The sequence below is a fragment of the Papio anubis genome, chromosome X (assembly GCF_008728515.1).
Source record: "Papio anubis isolate 15944 chromosome X, Panubis1.0, whole genome shotgun sequence".
NCBI lineage: Eukaryota > Metazoa > Chordata > Mammalia > Primates > Cercopithecidae > Papio > Papio anubis.
Window position 1 is genome coordinate 128,836,074 of NC_044996.1, and position 16,586 is coordinate 128,852,659.

Here is a 16,586-nt window from a genome sequence, read left to right on the forward strand (position 1 = left end):
AGGGATGGAATCAAAACCTCGATGAGCCATTAGAAGCCAAATGCTGGGAATGCCAAGATCTAGCCCACCTCTTCTGGGGCTCACAGATAGAGGTGATCAGAATCCAGCACTCTAAGTGCCGTGCCAGGTGACAAATGACAATCCTCTGGAGAGGTGAGACCTACAAGATTTTCTGGTGACCTGGGAGCCCAATCTTGGACTAGGAAGAGGAGGTCAGTGGTGGATGGCGGTGGGGGTGTTTATAGTGGAAACGAAAACAACGGCAAGCTCGTCTGAGGATCTCTCCCACGTGGGCAGCGTGGAGCAGCTAGAGGGCAGAGTGAAGGCTGCAGATCTGCGAGATCGGCACAGAAGACACACAGGCAGGGGGCCCTTAATAGCCTCATTCAGCAGCCCACAGCGGCAAGATTACGAAGGGAAGCAGAAGTCACAAAAATGTGGACTAATTCATGAGCCACTCAATCACTCCTGCTGCCTTAACACTAGATTCTAGCCCTATTGGTCTTGCAACACAAAGTGAAAAGGCAAATCTTGCAAAACGCATGGTGCTTCACGAAGTCAAAGTAAAGTGACATGGGATAGCTGCCTGCATCACCACAAAGCAAATAAGGAGGACCTGGCAGTTAGGGCCCCTGTGCCTGAAGGAAACACAAGGCTGGTGACCCAGCAAATACTTTAAAAGAGAATGATTTGATCCTAGCTACTCGGGAGGCTGAGGCAGGAGAACTGCTTGAACCCGGGGGGCAGAGGTTGCAGTGAGCTGAGAAGGTGCCACTGCATTCCAGCCTGGGGAACAGAAAGACTCCATTTCAAAAAAAAAAAAAAGAGAGAATGAGTTGAAAACCAAAGGGGCAATTGAGGCAGGCCCTTGGAGAGCAAATGCCTTGCTGTCCTGGAATATTTTGGCAGAAAGAGTCCCTTTACTATTATGCTCTGAGTCAGAGGGAAGACATATCATATCACGAGCCCACTGAGAGAAAAGTTACATGCATGTGTGGATGGACACAGGGACGGATGGGCAGATGAGCACACGCTTCATTCTTTGGCTTGTCCCAAGTCAGCAAATGGTGGCAATTATAATCCAAATTCTATTAATGATAAGATAATCTAAACATATTTGCACACTTTAAAGAAAAAATTAGGGTAAAGCCCCCAAAACATTTTTTCTCGCACACTTGAGTCTCCATTCCAAGTCTCTTTACCTTGGGTAGTCTCTCCTGGTGTTATTTATGCTCAGATAATGAGGCCCTCCTAAGATACTTGTATGAGGAGATGCTCCCTACCCCGAGTTCCTGAAATTACTCTTTTTAGAGTGACCAAAACCTCTTGGTTCCCCAACCCCAACGACGCTTCTTAGTTCCCTTCTCTCTAGGCCAGTTTCCTTATCTGGAAAATGGAGGTAACAGTAAGTATTTCATAGAGTTACTGTGATTATGAAGTGAAGAAATGCATGAAACACATTTCCAAGGTGCCCTTCTCACGGTCATTGTAAGTGGACCTCTTGGCCCCGCCTCCCATGACTGACTGCTCTCCTGGAAACTCTCCCCTCTCTGGGCTTCTGCTACTTCTCTCTCCTAGTTGTCCACTCTCTTGGGTAAATGGGCACTGTTTTTATTTTCTTTTTGGAGATGGAGTCTTGCTCTGTTGCCCAGGCTGGAGTGCAGTGGTATGATCTTGGCTCACTGAAACCTCTGCCTCTCGGGTTCAAGTGATTCTCCTGCCTCAGCCTCCCGAGGAGCTGGGATTACAGGCGCATGCCACTAGCCCCCGTTAATTTTTGTTTTTGGTTTTGAAGGCAAATTTCAGTTTCATCACTTACCAGCTGAGCGACCTTCCCGCAAATTACTTACCCTTGCTGACTGCATCTTTATTATTTATTTATTGAGACAGAGTCTTGCTCTATCACCCAGGCTGGAGTGTAGTGGCACAATCTCGGCTCACTGCAACCTCCGCCTCCCAGGTTCAAGCAATTCTTGTGCCTCAGCCACCCAGACCCAGACAGCTGGGATTACGGGTGTGTGCCACCACGCCTGGCTAATTTTTGTATTTTTAGTAGAGATGTGGTTTCGCCACGTTGGCCAGGCTGCTCTCGAACTCCTGGCCTCAAGTGATCTGCCCACCTCAGCCTCCCAAAGTGCTGGAATTACAGGCATGAAGCTACCAGGCCTGGCCCTGACTGCATCTTGAAATGAGATGTTATACATAAAATGCCTGCTGCTCAGCAGGCACTCAGTGACTGTCAATTCCTTCCCCTCCTCCCCTCCCTAAACACTGTGGAGCTTCTGCTCATCTCCCTTCATGCTTGACACACTTTCCACAGAGGAGCTCATCTACTCTCATGGTTTTTATGTGACTTGATAATAATCTGAATCATTAGATTGAATTCTCCTTCATGCTTCAAACAGGAATAAACTGCTGCAGGAGCCTGCTTATTTAATTCAGAGCCACACTGAGCAAAAGAACTTTCTGCAATGACAAAAATGTTCTAGGCCGAGTGGCAGTGGCTCCATGTAATCCCAGCACTTTGGGAGGCCCGAGGCGGATCTAAAGGTCAGGAGTCCGAGACCACAGTGAAGCACGTCTCTAGTAAAAATACAAAAAAATTAGCGAGGTACGGTGGCCCCAGGTGCCATATAGTCCCAGCTACTCAGGAGGCTGAGGCAGGAGAATGGCGTGAACCGAGCCCGGGCTGCAGCGAGCGAATCATTCTCACTGCCTCAGCCTGAAGCTGACAAATGAGACTCCATCTCAAAAGGCCGAGGTAGCGGTGGCTCAAGCCTGTAATCCCAGCACTTTGGGAGGCCGAGGGCAGGCGGATCCGCAGGTCAGGAGGTCGGGGCCATCCTGGCTAACACAGTGAAACCCGTCTACTAAAAATACAAAGTGCTTGAGGCGTAGTGGCCTATAGTCCCAGCTACTGGGAGGCTGAGGCAGGAGAATGCGTGAACCGGAGGCGGAGCTTGCAGTGAGCGAGATGCAGCCACTGCACCTCCAGCCTGGGGGCGACAGGCGAGACTCCGCCTCAAAAAAAAAAAAAAAAATGTTCTATATCTGCATTGTCCAGTGCGGAAGTCATTAGCCATATGTAGTTATTGAGGACCTGAAGCAATGGCTGATGCACAGCAAAAGAAATTTTCCCCAGATAAAGCACTTGCATTCCCTTTTCTGTCTTTCTACATGTTCCTATCTCTGGGATGTGCTTAACTCACTTTTTTTTTTTTTTTTTTTTTTTTTTTTTTTTTTTGAGACGAGGTCTCACTGTGTCTCCAGGCTACCAGAGTGATGGCTGATCTGCGGCTCACTGCAAGCTCCGCCCCGGGTTCCGCCATTCTCCGCCTCAGCCTCCCAAGTAGCTGGGACTAAAGCCCTTCACCAGCCCGGCTAGTTTTTTGTATTTTTAGTAGAGAGCCGAGTTTCACCATGTTAGCCAGGATGGTCTCGATCTCCTGACCTTGTGATCCACCGCTCGGCCTCCCAAAGAACACCAGGATTACAGGCTTAAAATTTTAGCGCTTGGCTGATGTAACTCACGCCTAAAAGAACTTCAGAGTTGACTGCAAACCTTCCACCCCCACTTGCCCTCACGGTTCTATCTCCAAGGCATCTGGCTCCTATGAAGTCCCAAGCCAGGATCACTTTGTTGCTTCCAAATAATCACTAAGTGATGCTAACTTGTATACCTCACTTGTCTAAAAAAGTTGCCTCATGATTTTGAGTTTACCTAGGTGCAAGAATGCCTGATGGAAATCCACCATGGGACTAACTGTGGCACAACTTGAACTGAATTGTTTTCTACTACTTTTTTTTTGAGACAGGGTCTCACTCTGTAGTCCAGGCTGGAGTACAGTGGCATGATTATAGCTCACTGCAGCCTCAAACTCCCAAGCTCAAACGATCCTCCTGCCTCAACCTCCCAAGTAGCTGGGACTACAGGTGTGCACCACCACATCCATCCGGCTAATTTCTTATTTTTTGTAGAGATAGGGTCTCACTATGTTGCCCAGGCTGGTCGCGAACTTCAGGCTCAAGTGATCCTCCCGCCTTGGCCTGCCAAAGTGTTGGGATTACAGTTATACTACTTTTGCGAACTCAAAAGACACGATGCTGGTTTTGTGTTTGGGTGCTACCAAATGGTAAGAGTAGGCATACTGAGGCCTTATAACTTCAAACATATAAAGAGGCAACTCTCAGCAGTAATGTATTGAGTACGTTCTCCAAACACCCGTGACTCTTTACGGCCCTCTGTCACTGCAGGTGCAGTCACTCGCCTCCCTGGGAAGCTCTTCCATTTTTTCTCCTGAAGAGAGCGGGAAGGGAGCCACCACTTGCTAAATGCCTGTCATGTGCATACCGAGCACTGTGTTGGGCATGTGGTAGAAAGTCAGAATGAGGCCAGGCACGGTGGCTCATGCCTATAATCCCAGTACTTTGGAAGGCTGAGGCAGGCGGATCACGAGGTCAGGAGTTTGAGACCAGCCTGGCCAACATGGCAAAACCCTGTTTCTACTAAAAATACAAAAAAATAGCTGGGCGTGGTGGCAGGCGCCTGTAATCCCAGCTACTCGGGAGGCTGAGGCAGGAGAATTGCTTGAACCCGGGAGACAGAGGTTGCAGTGAGCCGAGATCAAGCCATTGCACTCCAGCCTGGGTGACAGAGCAAGACTCTGTCTCAACGGGGGGAAAAAAAAGAGAAAATCAGGCCGGGCGCGGTGGCTCACGCCTGTAATCCCAGCACTTTGGGAGGCCAAGGTGGGCGGATCATGAGGTCAGGAGATCAAGACCGTCCTGGCTAACACGGTGAAACCCCGTCTCTACTAAAAATACAAAAAATTAGCCGGGTGTGGTGGCGGGCACCTGTAGTCCCAGCTACTCGGGAGGTTGAGGCAGGAGAATGGCGTGAACCTGGGAGGCGGAGCTTGCAGTGAGCCGAGATCGCTCCACTGCTCTCCAGCCTGGGTGACAGAGCGAGACTCCGTCTCAAAAAAAAAAAAAAAAAAAAAAAAAAATCAGAACTGAAAGCTTACTTGCCCCTTTCACAGCCAGCTCCCCAGTGGGGCTGGCACTGGCAGCCCCCACCCAGAAACAATCTAGTCCCTTCCTTTAAATCATGGAAGTTTATGGGTTTGTCTCCTTCACTAGTCTTTGTGCTCCCCAAAGGATGGGGCCGTTGCATATGCATTTTTGTGTTCTCAGAGCCTCAGTGTGGTATCTAGCACATAACAGGTGCTCAATAAAACTTGGCAGGTTAATTAAGACAAACCTATACCATACCTGACTTCTTTGTATGTTGCTCTTCAACAAATTTTTTCTGTTCCTTCTGAAAATCTCCTATAATTGTCTGTTAAAAAAATACACAGTCAAATTAAATAGCAATATATCTAAGGTTGAACTGATGACTTCCTTAGTTCAAATATTTACCAACATAAACGAAATGCTACAGGCCCATTGCAAAAAACAAACTCACTCCTTAGAGTCTTAAAAGGGTTGTTCCTAATAGGTTAGGACCTTAGTTGCATGATGCAAAGGCATAAATATATCCTCAAACAGTTATAAAGTTAAACTTACAACATGAAAAGTTGGCCAGGCGTGGTGGTTCATGCCTGTAATCCCAGCACTTTGGGAGGGCGAGGCAGATGGATCACTTGAGGCCAGGAGTTCGAGACCAGTTTTGGCCAACACGGTGAAACCTCATCTCTACTAAAAATACAAAAATTAGCTGGGTGTGTTAGCGCATGCCTGTAATCCCAGCTACTTGGGAGGCTGAGGCAGGAGAGCTGCATGAACCCAGGAGGCAGAAGTTGCAGTGAGATGAGATCACACCACTGCACTCCAGCCTGGGTGACAGAGCGAGACTCCATCTCAAAACAAACAAACAAACAAACAAAAAACATGAGAAGTTTAGTATAACCCCCAAGTATCAATGTATTGATTGTAATATATTAAAATAAAAACAGCTATTTAAACCAAGTACTGTAATTTGAATGATACTTGTTACACAAAGAGAGGAAAAAACCAAAAATCTCAACAATTAACATTTTTATCAGAATATGATATTCTACTTAGGTTAAAAAATGTTCATAAGAAGAAGAAACAATCAAGAGGAAACAATGAATTTCATACATTTCTACTTCCAAAAGATAATTGAATGTACCTTGTCAATGATGCCATCTATTTTTCCTTCTTCTACGGATTTCTTTATTGTTTGTGCTGTTTCAGCAACTGATTCAGTTATCTTTTTTGTGGCAGCAGATGCAAAGTTAAATAAATAGTCTGTAAAGAATAAAAAGAATCTGTGGTTATTATGTTTGAGATTTATCCCTTAAAGAGATCTTAGGAGAATCTAAAGCATTAGGGCATGTTCCTTTTTCATAAAGACTTGAAACAAGGAATGAGAAGCACTGATAGTGTTGAAAAGCACCACTTTCTTGGAGGACTGGTCAACCATATGGGGCCTTTCATTCATCTCTTTTTGTTTGTTTGTCTTTTTTTTGAGACAGTCTCGCCCTGTCACCCAGGCTAGAGTGCAGTGGCGTGATCTCAGCTCACTGCAACCTCTGCCTCCCAGGTTCAAGCGATTCTCCTGCCTCACTCTCTCGAGTACCTGGGACTATAGGCACCTGCCACCACGCCCGGCTAATTTTTTTGGTATTTTTAGTAGAGACAGGGTTTCCTCATGTTGGTCAGGCTAGTCTCGAACTCCTGGCCTCAAATGATCTGCCTGCCTCAGCCTCCCAAAGTGCTGGGATTACAGGCATGAGCCACCGCGCCCGGCTAAGTCTCTGGTTCTAATTTATCTCAGTAAATAATCTACCCTCCTACTTGGCCAGTAAGGACAAGGCTCCTTTATACTTTCCTTCCTTTCTAGATCTCATGTATGCCATCTTTATTTTCTCCTCCTTCCCTCCTGTTCAAAGAAAAAATGCCCCTCCTTTCTCAAATTAACATGTCCCAAGATGAATCTGGGGGAATTTTAAATAATAAATAGAAATCTTGCTAAGCCCGGCCGGGCGCGGTGGCTCAAGCCTGTAATCCCAGCACTTTGGGAGGCCAAGACGGGCGGATCACGAGGTCAGGAGATCGAGACCATCTTGGCTAACGCGGTGAAACCCTGTCTCTACTAAAAAATACAAAAAACTAGCCGGGCGAGGTGGTGGGTGCCTGTAGTCCCAGCTACTCGGGAGGCTGAGGCAGGAGAACGGCGTAAACCCGGGAGGCGGAGCTTGCAGTGAGCTGAGATCCGGCCACTGCAACCTCCACTTCCCAGGTTTAAGTGGAAGTGGGTAGCTGGGATTACAGGCGCCCGCCACCACACAAGGCTAATTTTTCTATTTTTAGTAGAGATGGGGTTTCACCATGTTGGCCAGGCTGCTCTCAAACTCCTGACCTCAGGTGATCCGCCTGCCTTGGCCCCCCAAAGTGCTTGGATTACAGGTGTGAGCCACCGAGCCTGGACTAGAAATCATTCTTACTAATAATGAGCAAATATGTAGAACAAGATTAAAAGTGGAGGCCGGGCACGGTGGCTCAAGCCTGTAATCCCAGCACTTTGGGAGGCCGAGACGGGCGGATCACGAGGTCAGGAGATCAAGACCATCCTGGTTAATACGGTGAAACCCCGTCTCTACTAAAAAGTACAAAAAAACTAGCCGGGCGAGGTGGCGGGCGCCTGTAGTCCCAGCTACTTGGGAGGCTGAGGCAGGAGAATGGCGTGAACCCGGGAGGCAGAGCTTGCAGTGAGCTGAGAGCTGGCCACTGCACTCCAGCCTGGGTGACAGAGCGAGACTCCGTCTCAAAATAAAAAACAAAAAAAAAATAAAAACAAAACAAAAAAAGATTAAAAGTGGAACCCAAAAAACGTCCAGTTTTTACAAAACAAAACCACAGAATTAGCTTTCTGGAAGACCTGAAAAGATGTAAGTGTCAAGGTTCTATTGCACTATCAGGGTTCATTTGTAGACATATATCATTTCAAAGTCCACATCCTACAGAATCCAGGCTGCTGAAAGAGACTTGAGGCAGGTCTTGAAGCTAGACCTGCTGAGGGATACCCCCAGGCAACTGACGTCCTCCTCTTATGAGAAATAGCTGGCACATTAGGGCAGTCTTGCCTCTCTTACTTACACCTGTTGAAGGGGCAGGCAGGTGGAGAAGGTCCCATACGAATGGCGAAGGGAGCTCTGCCCACCAGATTCCATCCTCATTCTGTGGGTGGTATTACTTTCAGGAAACCAGCAGACTGTATGTGTGCCTGGGAGCCAGTAATATTATCACTCCATCTGAATGATCCTTTCACCAGCTTCCCATTTAACAGTCTACTTCCTCCCACTGTGTCTGGTACTGTTTATCTGTCAACCCCAACGTAACACCCCTAGGAAATACCACAGGAAGCTACTTGCTACTTATCTCTGCTCTAGTTCTCATCTTTCTCCTTCTTCCTAGTCTATAGTCATATGATCACATGGAAATTCTTTACTACCTCCAAGGAGGCCTCCTTGGTTTGAAAGGTTTTTGTCTGCCTTGTCTTTATCTGGCTAACTCTCCATATGCTGTGGGTCGCCACTTAAATATCACTTCTCCTTAGGAAATATTCCCTTGACTAGGATGGATGTCCTGAGATGGGTTCCCTCCATATATCCCTGAAGACTGTTGCCTGATCAACAATCTTCAAAACACTCTACCGATTACTTGGTGAATGTCTTCTCAGCCAGACTGAAAGCCCATGCTGAGCCCCATGAGTGCAGGGACCCAGGCTGTCTGATTCCCCATTGTATCCCCAGTGGATGACCAGTGACCAGTATGTACTTGTTGAATGGATGAATGAGGAGTGATAGAACAAATGCTGAGCTTGAGTGAAATCACTCGTTTCTTAGTTATGACTACTCTACTTGTACAGAGTGGTATGATAAAATGGGTAGACAGCCATACTAGTTTGTAAAACTGTTGTGGGCCAGGTCTCACTAACGCAGGCCTTCATCACAACTGTTTCAGTACTGACTGAGTGGTTCAATTAAATATTAAAAGCCAGTGACCTTATACAAAGGCTGGAATGTAACAAAAGCTCACCAGGAGTTTTGCCTAGGCCTTTCCTGAACCTTAAAGCATGACTAAATGATTTCACTACTGAAAATATATGAAAGAGTTCTAATTAGTTGGCTCACAGAAAAATAAAAGTGTTTAAATACTTTAACAGAAAAAAGGAAAGACTAGTCAAATGCTTTTTCAAGTTTATGTGACTTAAGTAAAATCTTCGATAAGTAAGCTAGCTTTAAACATTATTGATAAAGTAATATTAGAAATGTCTTCAGAGTTGCCAGCATGTTTTTGCTTGTATTTGTTGATCAAGCAATTTCATACTTATCTTTGCCAAATACTATAACGTGTCAAAATTTGGCATAGAGGCTACAAAACGATAACTCAGTCCAAAACAGAGTGATCTTTGCTTGTGTAATTTCTTTTTCTTTCTTATTTTTTTGACACGGAGTTTCGCTCTTGTCACCCAGGCTGGAGTGCAATGGCACAATCTCAGCTCACTGCAACCTCCGCCTCCTGAGTTCAAGTGATTTTCCTGCCTCAGCCTCCTGAGTAGCTGGGATTACAGGTGTCCGCCACCATGCCCAGCTAATTTTTGTATTTTTGGTGGAGACAGGGTTTCACCATGTTGGCCAGGCTAGTCTTGAACTCCTGACCTCAGATGTTCTGCTCACCTCAGCCTCCCAAAGTGCTAGGATTACAGGTGTGAGTCACCGTGTCCGGCTGCTTGCGTAATTTTTAATAAATAAAACATTGATATTGGTTTAATGAAGATAGCTACATCTTGAATTATTTAGTAAAATACCCTAACTTCTGATCTTGTGGCCTTAGGCAGTCTAGTTCACAGACATAAAGGAAGTTTGTTCTGGGAAAGGACGGTTATCATCTTTGTTTCAAAGCTAAACTATAAACTAAGTTAATGAATGAGAATAGCTTAGAGGTTAGAAGCAAGATAGAGTCAGTTACAGCAGATCACTTTCACTGTCTCAGTTGTAATTTTGCAATGGTGGTCTCATAACTTTCAATGATGACTACTGCAGTTTTTATAAATAATCTAGGTAAATGATTAAAATAAATAATTAGATAAATGTAATGGGATAAATACTTGTAAACAAATGTCATAATTTTGAATCTAAAGTAATATTAAATTAAACAACAAATATTTCATTATTTGGGTATTTTCCAATAAAAATAGATTATAGGAAAACATTCTTTCTAAACAGTGTGTCCTTTTTAAAGGGTAACTAATTTTTGTCTAACTCAAAGCTTATTTAAAGGTTATATAAAAAACATGGTAAAAGAAACAAGGAAATAAGAGATATATAAATAAAGTAATAAAAATAAAGATAATTTAAAAGATTACTGGTAAAATATCTTCAAAACATAAACATTTGGTCTAAATTATGCAGGTCAAATATTAGGTTTGCTAAACGCTTTGCGTCATAAATTCCTTCTTCAATTTAAACATTGTTCGATTTATTGTGGAGCATTAGATTCTAGATAAGGCCTGGAGACATGTGAAATTAGCCATGCCCCCTAGCTATGCAAAAAGGTATTAAAGAAAAGAGATTTTATATAAGAAAGGATCTGTATGGCAAATTCTTGTACTAAAGTAACTGGATGTTAAAAAAGAGGGATGTTTAGGACAAGTCAGAAAGTCAAGGCATGTCATAGCTTGTCTGTGTAAGTCGTGAAAGAATTTATGAAAGGGAATTTATGCAACAAATATCGTATAATTTAAAGGTGATTAGGTCTCCTAAATGCTTTATAAAATGCCACTATGACTCCTAGCTGTACAAATTGCCTGTTTTACAGCTAGGTAAGGCCTGGGACACATGGAGTTAGATGCTGGAATAAGTCAGACCTTATCTGCACTTCTGTCTAGGTCTTAGGCTCCACACCTAGTACATAAAATCCCAAACTTATCAAAGTTTTCACCAAAAGTAAAGGCTGCTAAGAGTTAACAGTGTAACATGCATTTAAGACTACTGAAGAAATAGGTTTTTTGTTTGTTTGCTTTTGTTTTTTTTTTCTTTTTTTGAGATGGAGTTTCGCTCTTTCACCCAGGCTGGAGTGCAATGGTGCGATCTTGGCTCACGGCAACCTCTGCCTTCCGATTTCAAGCAATTCTCCTGCCTCAGCCTCCTGAGTAACTGGGATTATAGGTGCCCGCCACCACGCCCGGTTAATTTTTGTATTTTTAGTAGAGACGGGGTTTTACCATGTTGGCCAGGCTGGTCTTGAACTCCTGACCTCGTGATCTGCCCACCTTGGCCTCCCAAAGTGCTGGGATTGCAGGTGTGAGCCACTGTGCCCGGCCTGAAGAAACAGTTTTAACATGGAAAAGTAAAATATGCTCTTGGTAAAAAGCATATTTTTTTTTTTTGGTAAAAAGCATATTTACAAGGGAAGTAAAATATGCTTTTGGTAAAAAGATTATAAGGAGGCATGAGAATGTGAATTTTTGCCTAGATTAAAAGGAAACGATTGTTTTAAGTTGGATAAAATAAACATGAAGGTTTAAGCAAGCTGTGGAAGGTAGATTGTAAAGGAAATTCTGTGTGTAAACATACTGGCCAAAGTTAAAAGGGTATCATCCAGTTTTTCTGTAAATTGAGTATTAAAATAAAAGCACATAGGCCAGGCATGGTGGCTCACGCCTGTAATCCCAGCACTTTGGGAGGCTGAGGCGGGCAGATCAGGTCAGGAGTTCAAGACCAGCCTGGCCAACATGGCCAACATGGTGAAACCCCATCTCTACTAAAGATACAAAAATTAGCTGGGCATGGTGGCACATGCCTGTAGTCTCAGCTACTTGGGAGGCTGAGACAGGAGAATTGCTTGAACCCGGGAGGCAGAGGTTGCAGTGAGTCGAGATCACACCACTGCACTCCAGCCTGGGTGACAAAGTGAGACTTCGTCTCAAAAAAAAAAAAAATCAATACAATCAATAACATAAAAGCAAAACAGATTTCTCTTTGTTTTCATTAAAGAGCACTAACCTGCTCTTTAATGAAAATTATAATGGGTTATAAGAGGTCTATAAAAATCTTACCTTATGGTCAAACATTAAAATTGGGTCAATATGTCTATGAGGTTTTAATAAGAATTGGGTTTAACATTAATAGTACACTAACATAAAGGTGAAATTTGGCTTATTTAGTACCAAAAACCATACAGGAAGCATTGCCAAATATAAAATGGGGTTTGGCTTTCCTTGGGCCATATATGTATAAATATGTTATTGGCATGTGTTCCAAAATCATGTGAAACTCCTATAATTCTGATATATCAGTGTATGTTATCAGTAATAATTATAATTATGTTAAATAATTGTGTGCCACAGAGGTAACAGATTTTCTTGTCAATTGTGTCTTTTTTTTTTTTTTTTTTGAGATAGATGCTCGCTCTGTTGCTCAGGCTAAAGTGCAGTGGTGCAATCTCGGCTCACTGCAACCTCCACCTCCCGGGTTCAAGCAATTCTCCTGCCTCAGCCTCCCGAGTAGCTGGGATTAGAGGTGCACACCACCATACCCAGCTAAATTTTTGTAATTTTAGTAGAGACGGGGTTTCACTGTGTTGCCTGGGGTGGTCACGAACTCCTGAGCTCAGGCAATCCACACACCTCAGCCTCCCAAAGTGCTAGGATTACAGGCATGAGCCACCGTGCCCAGCCTCAATTGTGTCTTTAACTATGGCTACCCTAAAACTTTTTGTCATCTATAAACAATTGTTGTCTTGTTTTTGTCCTCTTTAGTTTTTTTTTTTTAGGTGGAGTCTCATTCTGTCACCCAGGCTGGGGTGCAATGGCATGACCTTGGCTCCGCCTCCCAGGTTTAAGTGATTCTTCTGCCTCAGCCTCCCAAGTAGCTGGGATTACAGGCACCTGCCGTCATACCTAATTTTGTTTGTATTTTTGTAGAGATGGGGGTTTCACCATGTTGGCCAGGCTGGTCTTGAACTCCTGACCTCAGGTGCTCTACCTGCCTTGGCCTCCCAAAGTGCTGGGATTACAGGCATGAGCCACTGTGCCCGGCTGTTTTGGTCCTCTTTAGAAGGTGATCTTACAATCAGCTATAAAGCTCTAACATGTGCTCTTGAATGCAGGTTTCTGATAATTTTGGAGATTGTGACATCAGAATAGAGAAAAAATGTTCAGGACTCCTGAAGACCTAAAATGTTCATTAATATCAAGCAGGACAGGAATTAGCTGCATGAACTGAATAGCAGACTGGAGTGATTTTTTTGACTTTTTGCTTAAAATATTGCTAATTCTTTGTTTTGCTTTTCAGAGTCAAGGAAACTTTTCTTTTGAACTACTGACAGCTTTTAACAATTTTGTATACTCCAATGAACAAAATGGGGAGCATATTTGTTTCTTCTCTCTACCTGATTTTCTCCAGAATTTGGAAACTATTTGTGAGTATTCTTAATTATGGAAATATAGTTATTTGCATAAGTTCAATAAGAATCTGTTTTCATTTGTAACAGGACACAACTGGAAAAACTGGTTATTTTACCAAGGCTTTGACTGGAATGGTGTGTTTTCCTTTAATGAATCAAACTTGACTTATGGAGCCAAGAAAGCCCTTGGAAAACTGCCCTCATATTTTGTGTACATAGTCCCTGTACAGGGTTTCTGATCTGTGGTAAGTAAAGAATGTCACTTTCTGACAGGCCGGGAACCCCAAGTTATCTTGGAACCTCAAGAGGAGAGGAATTCACCCACGTCATAGGTATTTGATGGTACAAATCCATGGCTGGGCTTGGCTTTAAAAAGGTCTTATCTTGCCGGGTACGGTGGCTCACTTCTGTAATCCCAGCACTTTGGGAGGCCGAGGTGGGTGGATCACCTGAGGTCAGGAGTTCGAGACCAGCCTGACCAACATGAAGAAACCCCGTCTCTACTAAAAACACAAAATTAGCTGCGCATGGTGGCGTGTACCTGTAATCTCAGCTACTTGGGAGGCTGAGGCAGAAGAATCACTTGAGCCCAGGAGCGGGAGGTTGTGGTGAGCCGAGATCATACCACTGCACTCCAGCCTGGGCAACAAGAGCAAAACTCTGTCTCAAAAAAAAAGAAAAGAAAAGAAAAAAAGCCTTATCTCAGATTCCTTCTATGGAACAAAGTTTCATCAAAGCCTTTTTTTTTTTTAATTTTTAAAAAATATATTAAATAAAAAATTTTATTTAAAAAAATAATTTTCCTTGCTGCACTTTATTTCTATTTTTAATTTTTTATTTTTTGAGACGGAGTCTCGCTCTGTCGCCCAGGCTGGAGTGCAGTGGGGTGATCTCGGCTCACTGCAAGCTCCACCTCCGGGGTTCACGCCATTCTCCTGCCTCAGCCTCCCGAGTAGCTGGGACTACAGGCACCCGCCACCACGCCTGGCTAATTTTTTGTATTTTTAATAGAGACGGGGTTTCACGTGTTAGGCAGGATGGTTGCGATCTCCTGACCTCGTGCTCTGCCTGCCTCGGCCTCCCAAAGTGCTGGGATTACAGGCATGAGCCACTGCGCCTGGCCCCTTGCTGCGCTTTATACAAATAAACTGGCCAAGTACAATAAAGCAAATTGGTCCTACCATGATTTGTCTTCTAATAAAAATAGGAAACTGGAGGAAGAAAAATTATGTTTCAAAAACTATTGTATACCTGTTAAATTCTAGTCTTGTCTGATGTTTTCCAGTTTTTATTATTTTCTACAGTTTGGATTAAATTCTAATTTTTCTGGCTACAGGTCTTCAAAATAATGTTTTCAATTTTTCCTTTTCCTTTTCCCCCATTTTTCCTAATTGGAAATCACTGAAACCTAAGCTGTGCTTTCTTAAAGCCCTGTGAACTGAAGACTAGAAAACTTAAACTTCAGAAGAAAACAGCAGTAACCTATTTATATGTGTTGCTGTTGCATACTATTAAGTTTCAGCAGGTGCTGCCTCGAAGCCTCCGAAACAGAGAGTGCTACTGGGAACAAGTCAACCTCTTTTACTTCAGTGCTGCATTCGGTGCCCCATGAGGATGAGCCCCTCTAAGCAGGAAGTAGCCAGAAAGATTATGATGCCCCATCTCCCTACGATTCTCATGATAAATAAATATACAAGCATGATAGAAATCATGCTCAAATTGACAGTAGGGATTGTGGCAGACCAGGTCTCACTAACATAGGCTTCCATCACAACTGTTTCAGTACTCGCTGAGTGGTTAAGTTAAATATTAAAAGCCAGTGCCCTATACAAAGGCTGGGATGTAACAAAAGCCCAAGAATTTTGCCTAGGACTTTCCTGAACCTTAAAGCACGATTAAATAAGTTTTACTGGGGGTCTGAAGAGACTCCCCAGGCCTCCACAAACAACTTGATTGGGAGCCTGAAGGAACTCCCCAAACCTCCATGATTCAGCTGGAGACAAGATAAGGGTAATCACCTCAGCACTTGGACCCAGTTAGATTAAGTAAATTTACTGAGGCTCCAGAGGAAGGTCTTCAGGACTCAGACCTTAGTTATAGATTAAAAGAAGTTAATCACTTATGTCTTTAGATGAATGCACACTTAACACGTAGACATATAGCTTAGAAGGTATATAAGCTCTGGAAAACTTTGTAATTTTGAGTTGGTCTGGTGATAATTTCCAGGTCTTCTCCCTGTAACAGAAATAAAAACTCTCTTCCTTCCCAGTTCATCTGCATCTCGTTATTGAGCCATGAGAAATAGCAGCCCGACCCTCAGTTTGGTCCAGGAACAAAACCATGCTTTGCAGTCAGAGAAACAAATCTAAAGTTCCAAAAGAAGAGGGTTCTTTTGGAAATAAATTCCTTTCACCTTTTCCTCAGAAACATATTTTGAATTCAAACAACGATTTTTATTCCAAGGGAGAACTGTCATTTAAAAACTGGTATTTTAGCATAATCATTTCATTCCTCAGTTAGATTTTAATGACTCTGTGGGTAGAGTTTACTGAACACACTGAATATTTGAGAAAGCACAGTTCTTGCCCTCAAGGAACGTCCATCTCTAAAGCAAAACAAACAAATAGAGAATCAAAGACAAAAAGAGGAACAAGATTATTCATTAAGCAAATGTGGCAACATGGAGGGAGAACTGTCTCCAGAGAGTTATTAGAGTGGCCTGGGAGTGAGATGCAGAGCATGACAAGAGATTTTCAGGGAAGAAGCCCATAAAGACAAAAAGTGATTTATTAATTTTGCAAAGAGATCAGCTGACACCACATTAAAGACAATTTTTATTTTGATTTTTATTTTTTATAGAGATGGGGTCTCACTATGTTGTCCAGGCTGGTCTCAAACTCCTGGGCTCAAGCAACCTACCTGCCTTGGCCTCCCAAAGTGTTGGGATGACAACCATAAGCCACTGCACCTGGCCAAAGGCAGTTTTTATGAACTGGCTAGGAAAAAACTGAAACTAAGATAGGCATTAACAGGAAGTAACAGGAGTACAATGTCCACTTCAGTCCATAAAGTGAGGGTCTGAAATGAAGCAGTGCCAAAGAAAAGGAAGTCAAATTCACATGTATGTGAATACGACTTAGCAACCTTCTGGA

At 43.5% G+C, this 16,586-nt stretch overlaps 1 protein-coding gene across 1 annotated transcript in view; it reads right to left on the reverse strand.

Annotated features, from left to right (window-relative positions):
• The window catches only part of SYAP1 (synapse associated protein 1), a 48,034-nt gene that overhangs the window by 25,265 nt on the left and 6,183 nt on the right, over positions 1-16,586 (reverse strand). Inside the window, exons 2-3 of the mRNA XM_003918881.5 lie at positions 6,152-6,270; positions 5,272-5,338 (exon numbers count right to left, since the gene is read on the reverse strand). Coding sequence (XP_003918930.1) covers positions 5,272-5,338; positions 6,152-6,270 — 186 coding nt within the window. The remainder of the gene's footprint in view (positions 1-5,271; positions 5,339-6,151; positions 6,271-16,586) is intronic.